Source organism: Lynx canadensis, chromosome A1 (assembly GCF_007474595.2).
Source record: "Lynx canadensis isolate LIC74 chromosome A1, mLynCan4.pri.v2, whole genome shotgun sequence".
Taxonomy (NCBI): Eukaryota; Metazoa; Chordata; class Mammalia; order Carnivora; family Felidae; genus Lynx; species Lynx canadensis.
Window position 1 is genome coordinate 156,770,036 of NC_044303.2, and position 18,868 is coordinate 156,788,903.

Genomic DNA, 18,868 nt, shown 5'->3' on the forward strand with positions numbered 1-18,868 from the left:
TTGTCTCTGGGTCTGCTTCTTAGGGAAATCTAAAATAAGATATGCATAGAGACACTTTGAATTCACCTCACTTAATCTTTGTCTCAGGAATACTGAGAAACTACTCAAAGGTCATTTAATTAATAAATATAGCTACTGGACTTTGAACCCAGGTCTTTCTGACCCATGTTCATTCCTGTACTCCATGTTGCTCTCAATTCAACCTGGTTGATATTTGGTGGGTAAGTTATATTTTCCAGCATTGAGTATGTTTGACTCTATTCAACCTCCTGATTGAAGACACCATCTTTTTGACCCCAAATCAAGTTTGTGGTCTCAAGGCTGATTCCCAAATTGGAGCCATGTTATTCAAGGTATCTAGGAGCTGATTTCAACCAGATGGTTCCTGTCATGGATTGCTGGACCAAATTTATACCAGAGGCCATAAGTTACATGATTCAGAGAACAAAGGCAAGGGCACAACTAAAGAGAAATGGACAGTAAAAGCCTTCAAGTGAGAAAACAAAAACAGAAGAGAAGCCCTGTTTTACTGTACTATTCTTGGCTTTCCAAAACTGATCTTTTACAATCTTCCTAGGTAAATAAGTAAATAAAATATTTAAAGCAATTTTGTCTTCTTTCTCTAGGAAAATAACTTTAGTACCAGAGGAAAATAGTTCAGGGAAAAAAACCCAAGTCAAGGCTCTATGATCTTTATAATTAAAGGTGATTCAATAAACAGAAATCATACAAGGTTCACCTGCACATTTACATACAGCATTTGCCTCGCTTTTTAATAATTCTGTTCACTAAGGTAGATTGACACTTCTAAAGGGTCTCATTTTTTTACAGTTGGTTGTATCCACATTATCTGTGTAGAAATTAGAGGGTAGGTGTTAAAACTATGAGGAGCTGTGTTATGTCCTGATTTTAGCAAAATTAAACTTTTTAGTTGGGATGACCCCATTTCCCCCAAATCACCCAAAGATATTAGTATCCAAACCTCATAGCCCAGCTCCACACTTTAATATTACATAGGTGAGTGTATGCTACTTCTTAAAATATATAAAATCTAATTTTAATATTTATACATATCAACCATCACTTTTGGACTCCCCTTGAAGTGCTAATTTAGCGACCGAGTCACGAGACACTGGACACTACTGAATCAGTCAGTCATCCATTTTGAGGAGCAGAAGTTAGCTCTCTAGCACCTTTAATTGTTATTGGTCCCTGTCTACCAGATAATAAATGCCTGTTACAAGGAGTTCAAGAAAGGTCTCCCTTGGCATCACGTTTCAGATAACTGAGGCTCAGTAAGAAAGTGGTTCAATATTTTATTCACTTTACACATTTATGAAGATTCATTTTAACATGTTTGGGTAACTGATAAAATCTGCCACTTTCTGAAACATACAGCTCTTTACTAACACAGCAGTACCGAATGACTGTTTAGTAAGTACTGATGTGATGAGGCATGTTAGCTCATTTAATTAATCCTCACGACTCTCGTAGGAGAGTGTCTTAGAAGTCAAGGAAGGAAGATGTTTCAAGATGGAAGAAGTATTGCAAGCTGTTTGCAAGTAGATTGGTAAAACTGTACTGTATGTATGTTTTAACTTTTCCTCCAAAATATAAATATTTCCTATACAAGGAAACTGAAGTTCATATAAGTTAAATAATTTTCCAAGATCACAAACTATAAAAGTCTATAAATCATGTCTGTCTCATGTGAAAACCCATTCTATTATCTCATTGCTGGCTCTAACGCTATATTCTTATTTATATAATACCTTTAAACCATAATAGAAAAGGGAAGATATGAATAACTATCTAGATATATCAAGTAACTAGTTCATTGGACATTTTAGCTTCTTTTAATAACGGATCCACAGACATGCGACTTTCTAAAAAACCTTTTCAATGATCCAGGTGCTTGTTCGCTCACACTCTGGAACAACCACTTAAGAGCTTTGGTGTTAAAAGGCTCTCATTTCTCCTTCCCTGACTGTTGGCTCCAAGTCAAAGCTTGGCACCTCATCAGAGTACAAGATCTCTAAGCTCTTTTCCTGAGTCCTGTGGAACAGGCTGTCAGAAGCAGCTGGGAGACCAAAACTCTTTTTTGTCTTCCTCCCCAGATGTTTTATCCTAAGGATACTAGAAGCCACCTCCTCAATAAGACCATGCTTCCTGTGCCTGCGCTTTACCATTCAAATCAAATGTTTGAAAGGAGCTCCATGTACCATTTAGCCTGGCAATATCTGAAACAATACTATAACGATTCATGTGTTCCTTCATTCACTTATTCATTCAACTACTATTTGCTGGCTGATTTCTACGTGCTAGACCATGTATACACAACAGTAAGCAAAAACAGTCACTGTATTACAGAATTTAGTGAAGAATATATGTATAGTTTAAATGACCATACAAATAAAGATAAAATTACAACTATAAAAACTCGACGAAGGAAAAGCAAAAAAGATGCTTTTAGAAAATGCAGTGAGGGGCGCCTGGGTGGCTCAGTTGGTTAAGCGTCCGACTTTGGCTCAGGTCATAATCTCGCAGTTCGTGGGTTTGAGGCCTGCATCGGGCTCTGAGCTGACTGCTTGGAGCCTGGAGCCTGCTTCGGATTCTGTGTCTCCCTCTCTCTCTGCCCCATCCCCACTCACATTCTGTATCTCTCTCTCTCAAAAATAAATAAACATTAAAAAGAAAAAGAAGATGCAATGAGAAGTGAACCAGTTTTTGTGGTTGGTAAAAGGCTTCCATACAGAGGTCACACTGGAGCTGAGACATGAAGATAAGTTGATATTAACTAGGTGAAAGAGAATAAAGCCATCTCAGGGAAAGGGGAAAAGCATGTGCAAAGATCCTGTGGCAGAAAGGAGTGTGGCACAACAAAGAAATGTAAAAAGGCTAATGTCTGCAGAGCAGAATCACAGGATGGTATGGTATCAGACGAGGTTGCAGAGGTGGTAAGCCACACCTACGTAAGTCTTATAGGATGCTAAATGTTTTTGTTTACACTTAAGGACACAGAAGAGTTCATGGAAAGTTTTTAAGCCATGAATGTGAAATGATAAAAATTTAGTTTTGAAAATAGATTTGGATTTAAGGAATCTCTGTCTGCAGTTCAGAAAACATTGGACATAGGAGTCAACATACATACAGGAAGAAAACTAAGAGGTCACTGCAGTTACTGAGGAGAAAGATGATTGTTAGGACTAATGCAAAGGTGGGCAATGGACAGCAAATACTAGGGGTTAAAGTAAATGAGACTTAGCAATGGACTGGATATAGTAGGAGAGAAAGAGGGAGGTATTCAGGTTGTCTCCTATGTCTCTGGCTTGTACAACTGCATAGAGGTACCATCATCTAAACAGGGAATAAAAGAAGGGGAGCAGTTTGGAGGAGACTATCCTAAGTCCAATTTTGGTCATTTTGAGTTTGAGGTGTCTTTGTGATCACCAGGTGCAACCCTCAGGAAGGCATTCAGGTATGGTTGGTACCCATGGATATACGGGTCTGTAGTCCCAGGAGAGGTAAAAATTAGAGACTTGAATCTGAGGGCACACAAGGAGTACAGGAAGCCACAGGCATGTTTCAGTTCACCTGGAAAAGTTCTGCAACAGAACACTAACGACATTCGATGTTTCATGGCCAGGTCTAGGGAGATGAACTGGCAAAGGAGACAGAGAAAAAGCAACAGAAAAGGAGGAAGAAGATTGGGAGAATATGTCAGGAAGAATTGGGAGAGCATCTCAAGATGGAAGAAGTGGATAATGGTATGTGTAGTTATTTGAGGAAAGGGGCTTTGTCTCCAACTTGATTGTCTACCTCTTTCCTCACCATTAACACCTAGCACAGTGCCTTACTTGGAGAAAACATTTTAAATGCATTTATTGAGAAAATGAATAAACATCTCTTGGTGAACTGGATAAAAGGAAAGACCCACAAAGCATATAATATAATGAAGCCAAAAGTTAATATATTTAGGGAGGGAAAATGTATATAAATATAAAACAGGATTACACTGTGTAAAAAAATAATAGAAACAAAAGCAGAGTGGAAAGAAATATCGGCAGCTCAGAATGGACTGGCCACAAATCCAAACATCATGTTGTCATCATAAAAGAAAATGAGCAGTCTAAAATGAATGGGCTGTTTACTCACACTGATTATGCTACTTGGTTTCAGTGTGCAGTTATGACCTACTTAGGTAAGGAAGACTGGAAAAATATTAGGAAATATTTAAAGAACCACAAGAAGATGAAAGTTTGGAAAATAATAAAAAGCATTATAATATAATGGCATAATTGACTAAGATGGTATTCTTCCTTGAACATTTATATGAAAGCACAGTATGGTGTCATAGTATTAACCTTGAGATTAATATATTCTCCACATGCCTCAGTTTAATCTAGTATGAAACTGATTACCCTTTCTAAATCAACTCACATTGTTAGCCTATGCCAGTGCTAGGGATAATGAATACAGTACATTTCACTTACTGCTTTGAAAATACATTTATTTTCCCTAAAGCAAACTCTTCTAAACTCTATTCCAGGGATTCTGGGAGAACATGAAACATTCTATTTTTACCAATTTATATACTTCATGGGCTTTTGCTAGTAATCCTACAGACAAATTTATGGTCCATACAACTGTGTATGCATTTGTAACTCTTATTTTAAGTCTTAATTTCATGTCCTCCTCCTTGCTCTGCTTCTTCCTTCTCACCTACTTTTAATTCATTATCCTAATATATTTAATACTTGTTAAAGGCCAACTTAAATCTTTTCTAAAACAATGCACATGTGCAAATAAATAAGCAAATAGGTGAATAAGTTACTAAGATCCTTCATAATATTAGATATTTCAGTCACCTCTACCCTCAGACGTACCTTTTCTAAAAAAGAAAAGCCTAATATATTTTTAGTTTAGCGTCATCCAACCCATGTGTTTCCCTGAACAGTTCATTTTAGTTGCTAAAGTGAGGAATGGAGTTTTGAAGAATAATTTGGGGGTGAAAAAACATACAGAAACAGCAGGTGTATGTGAGGGAAATGGATGGAAAGGTGGAGATTAAAAAAAAATTTTTTTAACATTTATTCATTTTTGAGAGACAGGGCGCAAGCAGAGGAGGGGCAGAGAGAGAGGGAGACACAGAATACGAAGCAGGCTCCAGGCTCGGAGAGCTATCAGCACAGAGCCCGACGTGGTTTTAGAACTCACAAACCATGAGATCGTGATCTGAGCCAAAGTTGGACGCTTGACCAACTATGCCACCCAGGTGCCCCATGAAAGGTGGAGATTTTTAATGTCACATGATGGTGGTCTAGGAATTCACACTGCAATGTGTCACAAGTATGAATCAATATGTTGAGTTATTTTGAAATACTTTCGTTGCTTCTCTGGGTTCCTGTGACTATTCCACTGTTCTAAAAGTGTTAGATCTCAGGTCACATGGATCCTGTCTTTCTGGGCATATTCTGTGGACCTGTTAGAGAATAATTATCAGGAAGTATTGCCTTCATGGTAGGAGAGCTCATCCTGTACCTTGTATGGAGAATTTAGAAAGGCAAAAAGGAGAATAAAGGTATTACAAGAAAAGAAACTACATGAAGGTCTGAAGCTGAGAATAAAAAATAATAAAAGTGAAAAGTATGGAGTAACTGTGTCTTAAAGACAAGAGAGACTAACAACTGGAGTAGAGAAAGCTGTTGGGTGCTCCAGAAAATGAGCCAGCCCTGTGGGCCAAGCAGAAGCTACAACAGATTTTTGAGCAGGAGAGTGATATAATGAAAACAGTACTTGAAAGATGTTAAATAGTATTCAGATGGACTAAGGTTGGTGTAATGGGTTGGAGAGAAAGGATGGTTCTAAGAGAACAGTCAAGAAAAAATCAACTGAACCTGATAATACATGAGGAACAGGCAAACAACCAGCTCAGTATGGAAACTATAATCAAGATTCTACCCTGCATGTGTTTCAGAATGATGACACTCCTAATACAAAAGACACCATGCAGAAAGGACAAGGGAAGATTGGAAGGAAGGATCAGTTGAGGACATCATAGTAGATCTCCAGTAATACAGTGGGTCATTTGAGAAATACGAGCAGCCAGACATACAACGTTGAGGGTAAAGGGAAGTGCTTAGAGCTGGAGACGCAAAGCTGGAAATCATCTGCATAGAGATTATAGGATAAACCATGTGAACAAAAAAGCAATAAAAAATGGGTTTCTTTTTGTTAAAAAAAAATTTATATTAATAAAGACGGTCCTGACTTTCAATGGTTCGACTTACGATTTTTTAGCTTTATGATGATGTGAAAACAATAGGCTTTTAGTAGAAACTGCACATCAAGTTTTGAACTTAGATCTTTCCCCGGGCTAGCAATATGCTGTACGATATGGAGCTGGGCGGTGGCAGAGAGCTGCAGCTCGGGCAGCCGTGCGGTCACGGGGTGAACAACCCAGACGCTCACAACCACTGTGTACCCGTTCAGCCATTCCATTTTACTTTCAGTAAATAGTCAAGATATTACATGAGATATGCATAACTTTGTTATAAAATAGGCTTGTGTTAGATGATTTTGTCCAACTGTAGGCTAATGTGAGTGTTCACACCACGTTTAAGGTAGGTGAGGCTGAGCTATGATGATTCGTAGTTTAGTCACGTTAAATGCATTTGTGACTTAACAATATTTTCAACCTTATGATGAGGTCATCAGGATGTAACCCCATCACTAGTCCAGGAATATCTGTAAAATTAAATTGTTTTCATTATATGAAATACAGAAAATAGGTAAAATGATACACATAAAAATCGAAATTGCTTGCAATCCTACCATATAAAGATAAAAACTATAAGCTCCCTAGCATATATCCTTTCAAGATTTGTTTTTACATACATGCTTTTTTAAAGTTTTTTTTTTGTTTGTTTATTTAGGTTTATTTGTTTTTGAGAGAGAAAGATGGAGAGAGCAAGAGAGAGAGTACGTGGGAGTAGGAACAGAGAGAGAGGGAGAGAGAGACTCTCAAGCAGGTTCCGTGTAGTCAGCTCAGAGCCTGATGCAGGGCGTGAACTGAAGAACTGTGAGATCATGACCTGAGCCAAAATCAAGAGTCAGACATTCAACTGACTGAGTCACTCAGGCACCCCTCTATACATACTTTTTAATGCTATATGTAAATAATATGGCATAGTTCAACACTTTCAATTGTATCCCACTTTCCAATAACTGTTCATCCCCTGGGAAACATGGGTCTCACATCCAGCAAGCTTGAGGAATCCACACACTAGATCCTTCCCCTGGACATAAACACTATAGATTAGTATGTAAGAGCCCCATAAAAAAGAGCCTTTACATAGTAAATAACTGACAATCTTAGACGTTTCATGCACACCTGTTAACATCTTTCTGAATATGTGCTCTCTAGTTGAGAAGCTTAGGTTCACCGTCCGCCTCCCAGCTTTGAAGTCTTCAGAAAGTCGCTACTTACACATCACTGTACTCTTCATGAAAGAAGCACAGGAATACACACAGACTGGTGAGATATTTAGAAGAGACAATGTGCATGAAGCACCTAGAATGTCTGGTATATAGTTATCATTCGAAAAACTGGGCCAGTTTTGATGTCATAATCACTAACTGTAGCTTCCCTTTAACTATAAATCATAATTATTTGTCATTTTAATATTTTTCAATATCAACCCTTTTAATGACTCCATAGTAGTGTATCATATGACTATCCTATAATTGACTTGTCTCATTCTATATTGTGGGACATTCATTTCCATTTTTTGTCTTTCAGAAATAATGTTTCAGCAGATATCCTCACATATAAAGCTTCATCAGCAGCTCTGATTAATTCCTTATGATTGATTCCTAGAAATTTCTGGGTCAAGGGGAATAAATGTTTTTAAGGTTTTTGACACAGCTTACTAAAAAGTCCTCCAGAAAGCGTGTACCAAACTGCATTTCTGAGTAGTGACTAAGTAGTGACCCTCATGTGCTAATGTCTGTGTTGGATAATAGTGGAGATTGATTACTACACAGAAGCAGACAGAAAGAAAAGTCTTATTACATTTGTACTTGCTGCAGGTATAGAAGAAAGAAAGAAGTTAAACATGAGAAGTAGCTGTTTGAAAGATAAACCCATTTCCATGCTGACTTTCCAGGCCTCTTTCTAGGCTGAGCAACCCTGAAGGGCAAGACTTATAGAGCAATGCCTAAAGTTATAGATGGTTAGAGAGCATAGATTATAGACCTAGGACCTAGGTCTATAGGATATATAGGCTGTAGGCTCTACAGCATATAGATTATAGATCAATGGTTATAGATTAAGATGAAAGTGGTACTACTAAAAGATTAAAGCAACTTCTTATTCATGCAATAATGAATTTTAAAGAGTCAGCTCTTTGCTTTTCAGTGACATAAGAGTCTATTTACATGCAAGCTGCTGGGTACTGAAATGACAGGGTATTGAGGGCATTCCATTTCTAGGAATCAATCATAAGGAGTTAATCAGAGATGGTGAAAATGTTTTATTTGTAAGTGAAGTAACAACAATACACTTGAACATAGAGTCTTATGTGTCACTGACCTCGGATTCCCCATTACCTATATGGAGACAACAACTTAATAGGACAACAGGGTATATCTATTGTATTTATGGAGACTTTGTGTAGGAGGTTTACACACCCTTATTTCTGGGTATGACTCTTGTTCCTCAAGAGTGAGATACACTCAGTAAATTTAGAGAGTGAAATCATGGATAGTGTATTTCCAAGGTGCATCAAGAATGTATGGTGATTAACAATATCTCCTTCAGCTATACATGATATATTTATTCACAGATACCAAGCAAAGGTCCTCTCCAATGATATATTCAGTGAAGAATCAAACTGACACTCTATATAATGCCACCAAATGTCATCAGATTATTCTGGAAGTATATTTCATGCTTTAAATGATTTTTCTTATGTTTAAATGCTGTTAATTAAATAATAAAAGTTAAAGACCCTATTCATAATTTTTAAAGTTTCTCCTCTCTCAACTTTTACCTAAGGCTCTGAGTTAGTTTACATGAATTATCCAGTTTTGCTGGTTTTTTTTTTTTTTTTGATAATTAGTTGTAGTACTGTCAAATCCCCAGTCATAGATCAAAAAGGATAAATTGTAAGATGGCTAAGCAATTAGAACCACTAAATTCCAAAAATTAACAATTTGCCATTATATCAGTGAAACTATGTTAGTAAATGATTATATAGTTTGTATCCTGGATTCTTGAGCTAATAAAAAAAGAAGTAATACTTTTTACTTACCTATATAATATAAAATTTTGTAAGTTCTTTTTGTGAGATGCATTTACCTCGATGAGTAAAAGTTTCTCCTAAACTTTAAAGAAATCACCGAATTTTACATAGTAAAGCATTTAGAGGTTCTCACCTGAGTAAAGAAGGGTAGAAATGTGATATGCAAGAAAACCAATGTAATGGTTGCTTAAAAAATGGTTTGATGGAATTTGAAGCAGAGTCATCCATGCCATGCTGAAAAGTCCTGGGGAAATAAAATAATTATTTCATAATATACAGAAAACATTACCCATGAAGACCATCAAAACTTTTTATTCTCACTTAGTCAAAGTTAATGATTTTACACAAAATGATATTGTGTTAGAATGGACAATGCATTCATCCACTTGGAATCTGTGTTAATAGGTAACACAGAGGCCCCCATATAGCAATCCTTAGAAAGGTCTGACAATATCATCATTATATTAAAATTCTCATTATAAAATTTGTCAAACATAAATGTATAAAGAATAGGACAGTAAATACCATTTCTATCTCCCTCCTCAACCTAGATCCAATAAATGTCAATATTTTGTCATATTTGCTTCATTTATGTAAGATGTTTAGCATAAAGATACCTCTCTTTATTCTTTAAAGTGATTTATAAATACTAAACAATTAATGAGAATTTATAATTAATTCTGTATGCTCCTAAGAGCCTATAGAGAGCTTATAAAGAAGAATTTAACTGTAAAATATATGACTATGATTTCAAAATTAGAACAATTTGGCCAGAATATCTGGTTTACAACTATCTTTGGAGAAGTGACTATAGCATTTTTCTTGGTTGGCCCAAATTCAACAATAAATCTTGAGGTAATAAGAAAGAATTTGCTACATAAAATCTTTAGTAGATAGCTTGGTTAATAAAATTTTTATCATAACAGGAGACTATACTTGCCTACATGGAGTGAGGAATAACAACTGGGAATATTTTAGAAATGGAATTGTTTGAAGTGGTACTCTATATATAGTACAGGAACAACAGCGTCTTTAAATAATATGTAGAACAGAATTCCATTCTGAAAACCCTTCCTACCTTTTCATTCCATATCCTGCTTCTTATAATATCACACTTTCCAAATTTGACATGACTCTTCTCAGTCTGTCTTGCCAAATTGAACACCTTCTAATTAAATATACTTCAACATTTTTTAGACTTTAATATATCTTTCCTTTGAATATTTATTTATTTATTTATTTATTTATTTATTTATTTTGAGAGAGAGAGAGAGAGACAGAGAGAGAGAGAGAGAGAGAGAGAGAGAGAGAGAGAGAATGAGCAGAGGAAGGGCAGAGGGAGAGAGGGAGACAGAGAATCCCAAGCAGGTTCCATACTGTCAGTGCAGAGCCTGGTGTGGGGGTTGAACCCACGAACTTTGAGATCATGACCCGAGCTGAAATCAGGATTAGGAGTCTTAACTGAGTGAGCCACCCAGGGGCCCATAATAGATCTCTTCTTTGAAAGCCATTTTTTTCTTACTAATTTTTTTTTTTTTTTTTACTAAATTTCAGAAAGAACAAAAGTTACCAGATAGGCTTCAAAATGAGGCTGTCATATTTCCAAACCTTACATTACACTGTGTGAACCAAGCAGAAGCTTAGATCAGGATACTAGGATACGCTTTTCTAAGGAGTATGGACTTTGTGCCAGCAGTGAGGAATCACTGAAGACTTTAGAGCATGGGAGTTATATCAGCTATCTTATATTTTCAAAAAATCACTTGTGCAATAGTGTGGAGTGTTGACTAAAGAGATCAAGGCTAGCGAAGATCAGGCAGAAGAGAACAATGTCCTAAACCAAAGTAAGAGGCAGAGGAGAGAGGGAGTAGGAGACAAATATAAAAAGTATAAAATTAATAGAATCAACACTATTCATTCCCTAAAGACATGGGGTTGGAGATGGCACAGGGAGAAGGTAGAAGGAGAAGGGCTAAGGGTTAAGAGAAACCTGGGATGGCTTGAAGGCATTTTACTTAGTTTCAGATATATTGAGGGAACTGCAGGAATTTGAAGTATATCCAAAGAGAGACATCCACTTGAAACTTAGATTTGCTGATGTAACATATACAAGAGATATCTAAGGGGAAGATATTGATGTGGAAGTCATTAGCATAATGGCAAAGCCAAGGGGATGGCTGAATTCACCCAAAAGAAAGTGTAAAAGGAAAAGAGATGGTCTGGAACACACTGACAATTAAAGGATGAAGTGAGAAAAAGAAGCACTCAAATGAAACCAAGAAGGAATAATCAGAGATGCAGGCAAAGAGCCAGGAGAAAGTGATGTTAGGTAAACCAAGGGAAGAAAAATGGCCAGTAGTGATAAAAGCTGCACAAAGGGTAATTGAACATAGGGACAAAGATTTGAGCTGGCAACTGGGTAGGCATGGATGACCTGGCCCATGTTTTTTGTTTAGCATGATGAGGGCAGTTGCAGTGCATTGAACGAATGGTAGGTGTGAAAGTGCAGACAATGAGTGCCAACTACATTTAGAAAGGAAACATAAAAATAAAGAAAGAATTTTTTTTTTTTTTTTAAGTAGGCTTCACACTCAGCACAGAGCCCAGCGAGGGGCTTGAACTCATGACCCTGAGATCAAGACCTGAACTGAGATCAAGAGTTGGGTGCTTAATTATCTGAGCCACCCAGGTGACCCCAAAAGAATATTTTTAAATGTAAAAGAGTCTTTGGAGAAAGAGTCAGAAGAGAGAAAGAGTATTTAAAAGACTACAGCTATGGAGTAGGAGGTAAATGTGATCGAGAGCTCAGGTGAAAATATTTGTTTTGGTTGGGAAAAGAGATACATTGATCAAAGGATTTAGAGGGAGTAAGGATAGAGATAATTATTAAAATGGAAATGAGAAGTTAAAGTACATTCATGATGATCTAGGTTTTCTCAGAAAAGTATAGGGGCAAAGTCATCTGCTAACAAATAGTGGGATAGGGCAAGGTGGAGGGTTTGCTAAAGTGGAGGAGAATGGAAGAGAAAGCCACCCAGATGTAAGACAAAGACTGGAGTTATCAGAAAGTACAAAAGGCCAGCTAAGTGAATGTCACGGGCAGTGTTCCAAATTCTGGATGGAGAGGCCAAGAAAGTGAGGGAAGAGAGAAGGGACATGCACTAGCAAGGGAGCTAGGAAGGGTTGGTACTGGCATAACGTGAGAGGAGAAGAAGCAAGCGTTCTGGAAAGAAAGAAGACCTCATAGGAAAGCAGTCTGAAAGAAAAGGATGGGACAAAAGATGAAGGGCTTGATGAGAGACCAGTAGGGATCGGAGGCTGTGGTATTGTAACCTCTGCCCATTTTACCACCTACATGATTGAGCCCTTTGCATAAAGTCTTCAGTTTCAGTTTTCTCATTTGTAAAACGGTAAAAAAGAAATAATAATCACCTCACGAGGTCAGCGTGATGATTGAGATAATGCACATAAAGGACCTAGAAAGTGTATGTACATAATACAGGACCCACATATGTAACATATTATCAGCATGAAAACAACGGTTGTAAACACTTCTTAAGAAGGTCTACAGCTATCTCAGAGTCTAAATGGTTGCCTAATTACAGTTTCATCCTTGAGATTAGAAAACAATAATGGAGAATCTAAGGATAATGGAATGGTTATTTGGAATGGTGTGAAAACTTCTCAGACCACAAACCACTGGCAATACAGTATTTCCCAGAACACTTCTGCCAGTACCTAAACTCTTTTATTCCGCTCATGGTTTCTCAGTCATCCCGGTAATAGTAGGGTTATTTGGCTATAAGAAATGTTATGGCAGATGTTTATGGTCTCAGAGGGGGTGGGATCTGTATAAGCATTTAATTCCACAGCAAGAACCCAAATTAGTGTCATTATTCTGGAGAGTATAACAGGGTGAAAATTGGCCCACAAGCCTCAATGGGGGAATGAAATGATGAGCTGGCTATTAGATAACCTCTAATGATGTTTTGGTATACACTTAAAAGAGAGGATGCTCTAAATAATTCATAGTGGAGAATAAAACACAATCATATGAGCCACAGAGTTATATTTTCCACAAGACTTAAAAGAACTTTGATACAGCAAATTTAAATACTCTTTAAAAAATAAGTAATTGTCCATAGGTTGAAGCAAAATACATTTCCTCACATTTCCAAATTAGCAGACTGTAAAGATGTTTTTGCTTAGGGGGGAAAATGTGAATTGGGGGAAATTCCTTGCCTTTGCCCTTCCTCCAGCATCAGCTGACCTTTGCCCCTTCCCTCTCGCTAACATCAGACAGACTCTGCAGTCTTCACAGCATGCCACTTGGGCCCTCTGCCCCAGATTCAGTCTCTTGTGGGTCTGTGATGTACAAGTATGTTGCCTTCATTCCTTTCTTCATTAACAAAACTGAATGACTTTTGGGGGCTTATGCAGCCAGCTGCTGCTAGAAAGAAAGAAATCCAATGCACATCAAAAGTGAGAACAACTGATAAGCAAAAAAGAGTTAGCTGGGTTTTATGCTTCTCTTGTGCCACCCTGCTTTTGGCTGCCCTCCCAAGAGAACTCTGTCTCATAATATGATGCTAATGGATTAAATCTCCGGGATGGAATTGAGGCAGCAGCGGGATATAAGTTTCACAGGGGTAGAGGGGCCAGGCCAGACACCTCACTTCTGTGTCTACCATAGTGCCTAAGCCACTGGAGGTGCTCAAGAAATTAAAGTACCAAGAGAAGACCACAAATTCAGAAGAAGTAGAATTAGTTTGAAACTGAACTACAGAGATAGCAATGGAATATTCGAGACAATGAAGACATGCAAGCCTTTCTGATGTCTCAAAAATCACAATTAACCATGAACGTGTAGAGAGAGCCAAATTCAATCTACTTCACCATTTTATTTATTTTTATGTTTATTTATTTTTTAAATGTTTATTTATTTATGTAGAGAGAGGAAGAGCAGGCATGCACATCCACGGGGAAGGGGCCGAGAGAGAGAGAGAGAGAGAGAGAGAATCCCAAGCATGCTCCATGCCTGGCATGGACCCTGACACAGAGTTTGATCCCATAACCTAGGCCAAAATCAGGAGTTGGACACTTAACTGACTGACACACCACACAGGTGCCCCATCTACGCCACCATTTTAAACACAGTTCTAAGTCATTATTTTGCTTTCATAATCCAGCATTGCCCCTGGGACTATAAATAGTTGCATGAATATCATTCAGTGAGAGAAATTAAGGTAAGACACTTAGGATAAACAATGGCTCCCCACACTTCTCCTGCCCCCTGCCTTATGTTTCTCATGATGAAAATAACTCTTTGAGGTTAGACAATAATGATTTGAATTTGGAAAATGACTGGCACAATGCTTGGACAGACTGTAGGTACACAGCAGACATCGGTTAAAAAAAAAAAAAAAAAGAAAAGAATGGGATGCCTGGGTGGCTCAGTTGGTTGAGGGTCTGACTTTGGCTAAGGTCATGATCTCCTGATGGTTTGTGGGTTTGAGCCCCACATCACCTTGCTGTTCTCAGCACAGGGCCTGCTTTGGATCTTCTGTCCCCTCCCCCATCCCTCCCTCACTCATGCTTTCTTAAAAATAAATAAAAACATTAAAAACAGAAAAAAGAAAAAAGAATGAACAGTGGCAATGAAGATGAATTTCAGGGGCCATCTGTGACAAGCAGTCTTGAGTGGTATATAGCCAAAGGGCAGATGGAGAACAGGACAGATGGTGGTGAGGCAGAATAAGACTGGATCCCAGAAGACAGGGCAGGAACCAGCTAGTCAAAGATTCAGGGCACAGGCCTTCTTCAAAGGTCATGACTAGCCCTTCACCAGTGTTTTACTTTATTACCTTATTAGAATCACATATAAGGCTGTTTGTGATTAGAATCACATATAGGCTTAAACAAAAAAATAGAAAGTTTATTCAAAAGCAATGTTTAGAGGAAGGGGATTATGGGGGTCATTTAATCTAAACAAAATGGCTAAAACAACTAACTTCCCTTTCTGAATCCTTTTGCATTCTGCCACTTTTTTTTTAACATGTTAATTATTTCAATTTTTATTTCTATTCAGTACGTACTTATTTTTTAACAGCTTTATTAAGGTGTCTAATTCATATACCACAAAATTTACTCATTTTGAGTTTACAGCAAAGTGGTTTCTACTATATTCACAGAGTTGTGCAAACTTCACCACTATCTAATTTTATAACATTTTCATTAGCCTCAAAAGAGATCCTACACCTATTAGGAGGTATGACCGATTCTCCCCTCCTTTCAGCCACTGGCAACTGACTAACCTACCTTCTGTCTCTCATTGCTTATTTTGGAAATTTCTAGTAAAACAAACCTTACAATATGTACTCTCTTTGGTCTGGCTTTTTTTACTTCACAAATGTTTTTGAAGTTCAGCCCTGAGGTAGGAAGCACCTGTCAGCACCCCATAGTTTTTTATGGTTGAATGATATTCCCCTGTATGGATAGGCCACATTTTGTTTGTCCATTCACCAATTGATGGGCATTTGGGTTCTTTTCACTCTGTGCTATTATGAAAAATCCTGCTATGAACACTGTGTACAAATCTTTGTACTGACATACATTTTTGGTTTGTTTACATATATACACCTAAGAGTAAAACTGCTGGGTCAGATGACCATATGTTCAACATTTTACATAAGCATACTCTATGCTTAACGTTTTGAGGAACGACTTGCTTTCGAAGCATGCCAGGCACTCTAGCAATATGAAAAATGAAATTTTAGTCTAACATGCTCTGCTTTGTGAGGGACAGTGACATACTTTAAAATAAATAAGTAAATAAAAAGGCTAAGACCATAACCTCAAAATGATTACCTAGTGTTGGTTTGAAACCAGAGACACAGCATTGAAATACCTTGGGATTTAGTTCTTCAAAGCCATATTGGTGATACCAAGTGAACCCCAAGATAGTAGGTCTGCTATTCTGGTTGTAGTGGTCAATATTCTGGCCTATTTCTGATGATTCCGGTTTTTGCCTGTTAGGTTGGCACTTGTACTGAAAATCATCCTTCTGTGTTATTAAATATTGTAACACTGGGGACAGTGGCTATGTGTGTGTAAATAAATTCAATCTTAACATGGAAAATTTTATTAGACTTTACTTGATGGTAGATACTTCATCTTGCTCAATGCTATAATCCTGGTGCTTAATCCCTGTGCTTAATCACAGGGGCCAGAGAGGCAGCAACATTTGTTGAATTGAAAATGAACTGCATTTACCTAAAATTCTACGAATTTAATTTTAATTTGCTACAGAGAAACTAAAATTAACATTCTATGCAAGTAAAATGCAACATACAAAACCATGTTGGGGTATGTATATGAATGTGCACTGAGTATGCTTCTGAATGTGCAGTTTAACTGCCTTTATGAAAGATCTACAAGCAATAGGCATTTTGGAAAAATACATGGTGAATATTTCATGTTTCGGCACGTCTCTTTCCCTGGAGGACAAACTTAAAGTACTCCTTTTATAACATTCTAACAGAAATCTACAAAGGAGAGTTAAAAGAGAACACACATTTTTGCAAACAGGTTTCATTCTTCCTGAAAAGATTTTAAAATCATGTATTCCTGCCCTGGGATTTAGTGGTCCTACGTTAAACTCAGAAAGGAAAATACATTCAGTTTATCTGTCAGAACTACTTGGAAGAAAGGCAGTCACCTTCAAAAAAAGGCATATCACATGTAGTGACAAATGTCAGGTACAGTTTATGAAAAATTCAGTACTATCAACATCTGATTGTTACTTTTCACCAATCCCTCAAAGCACAGCTTAATTTTTAAATGTGAGCTAGAGATATACTTTTTGATTCAATACTAATAATATGACAATTGCATACTCTGGTTGTGAAAAGAAGCTCAATAAGTCAATAGGGTCCTTGCAACACACATACAATTTTTTCCTACTTGGTGAAGATCACCCTGTAGATTTCCTTTGTCAATATAAAGCAAAATATATTTCAAAGATTACACTGGTATTCTAGAAAAACAATCATAACATTTAAATCAACTTGAATGGATACAATTTGTGAAAATTTATACAAACTGAGAAATATTGAAAAGGAAAGTACCTAGACTTTGTTCATGCTTAAAGGCAACATAGCTATCTGTGTTTTATATTAAGAAAAACCAGAGGCGGTGCTTAGTGTAAAATGTTCTGTAATCCTGGTTGAAATTAGCAATTTAAATTTGTTGAATGAGGTTACAGTGCAGTATCTAATGCACAAATCACAGAGATTTGAGTACTTGCATAGTTGTTAAAAAAATGTACCAAAAGGCCATGGGTTAACAATAATCAATGTATGTTACATTATTATTATTAAAATGTGCAATCTTTGATAATAATTTATTTGTTTTACAAATGTATTGGGGGGTCAAAATTTTTCTATTCATCTGTGACAAACCATGAAATTCAATATTGCTCACCATGACCAATCCATGAAATTTGTCAACTTTGTTCCTGATTTTCACAGGGCCTTCCTCTCAGATGAAATGACCCGTTGAACTAAGAGCATAGCAATTTTTTCATCTATGGTAAATCAGTTTAGTTTACTAGGATTTATTACGTGCTTCAGACCTTGAGCTTTTTATGATTATGAACTATTATGCATATAATCCCAAACTTACAGCAATTTATCTTACTATTTCTTCCCCTTCCTGAAAGAATTCTCCATTTCTAAAATTAGTTCTTCTTGCCAGAAGAAACAATCTATAAACAATGGGTTTGTTGAAAGTCAAAGAGTGGGTGAAAATTATAGGGAAGGTGAAATCAAACTTGTTAATTACTCTTAGAATTTCTAACACAGAAGTCTCAAAATTCACTGAAAATCAAGATTTATAGATTTCTCCTACCAGAATCTTCCAGAAAGGAATACTTTACCTAATTTATCCTAAGAAATAAAAATATTCATCATTTTTCCTACCCAAGAAACTACAAATATGCAATTATCTAGTCTTTTGAGATAAAGTGACTATTTTGGAGGAGAGTTTAAAAAAACTTGTATAATTATTTTATGATAAGATCTACTCCAGCCTCTTCTACAATATTACCAATTTGAATGAAATAAACCAGAAAAGTAGTTCAAAATTTTAATTTCCCTAAATCTTATTTACTATGTAGAATCTTTCAATGTTTTAAAAATGCAGTTGCTGGGGTGCCTGGGTGGCTCAGTTGGTTGAGCACCCGATTCGTGATTTCGGCTCAGTCATGATCTCACAGTTTGTGGAATTGAGCCCCGCAGAGGGTTCTGTGCTGACAGTGCAGAGACTGCTTGGGATTCTCTTTCTCCCTCTCTCTATCTGCCCCCACCTCACTCGTGTGCACACACACACACTCTCTCTTTCTCTCAAAATAAATAAATTTTCAAATAAAGTAAAAATAAAAATAAAATGCACTTGTCGAGTCTCTGCTTTGTTGTCCTGCCCATTGTTCCCCTGCAGTGTATTCAATTAACTTCTATCTCCTTTGTTCTGCCTTGGGTGAATTCTTTCACCACCCTACCACCAGC

The 18,868-nt window shown here is 37.0% G+C and overlaps 1 protein-coding gene across 1 annotated transcript in view; it reads right to left on the reverse strand.

Moving 5' to 3' along the window:
* KIAA0825 (KIAA0825 ortholog) overlaps positions 1-18,868 on the reverse strand; it is a 205,447-nt gene that overhangs the window by 58,326 nt on the left and 128,253 nt on the right. Inside the window, exon 14 of the mRNA XM_030324862.1 lies at positions 9,439-9,549. Within this exon, the coding sequence (XP_030180722.1) occupies positions 9,439-9,549 (111 nt within the window). The remainder of the gene's footprint in view (positions 1-9,438; positions 9,550-18,868) is intronic.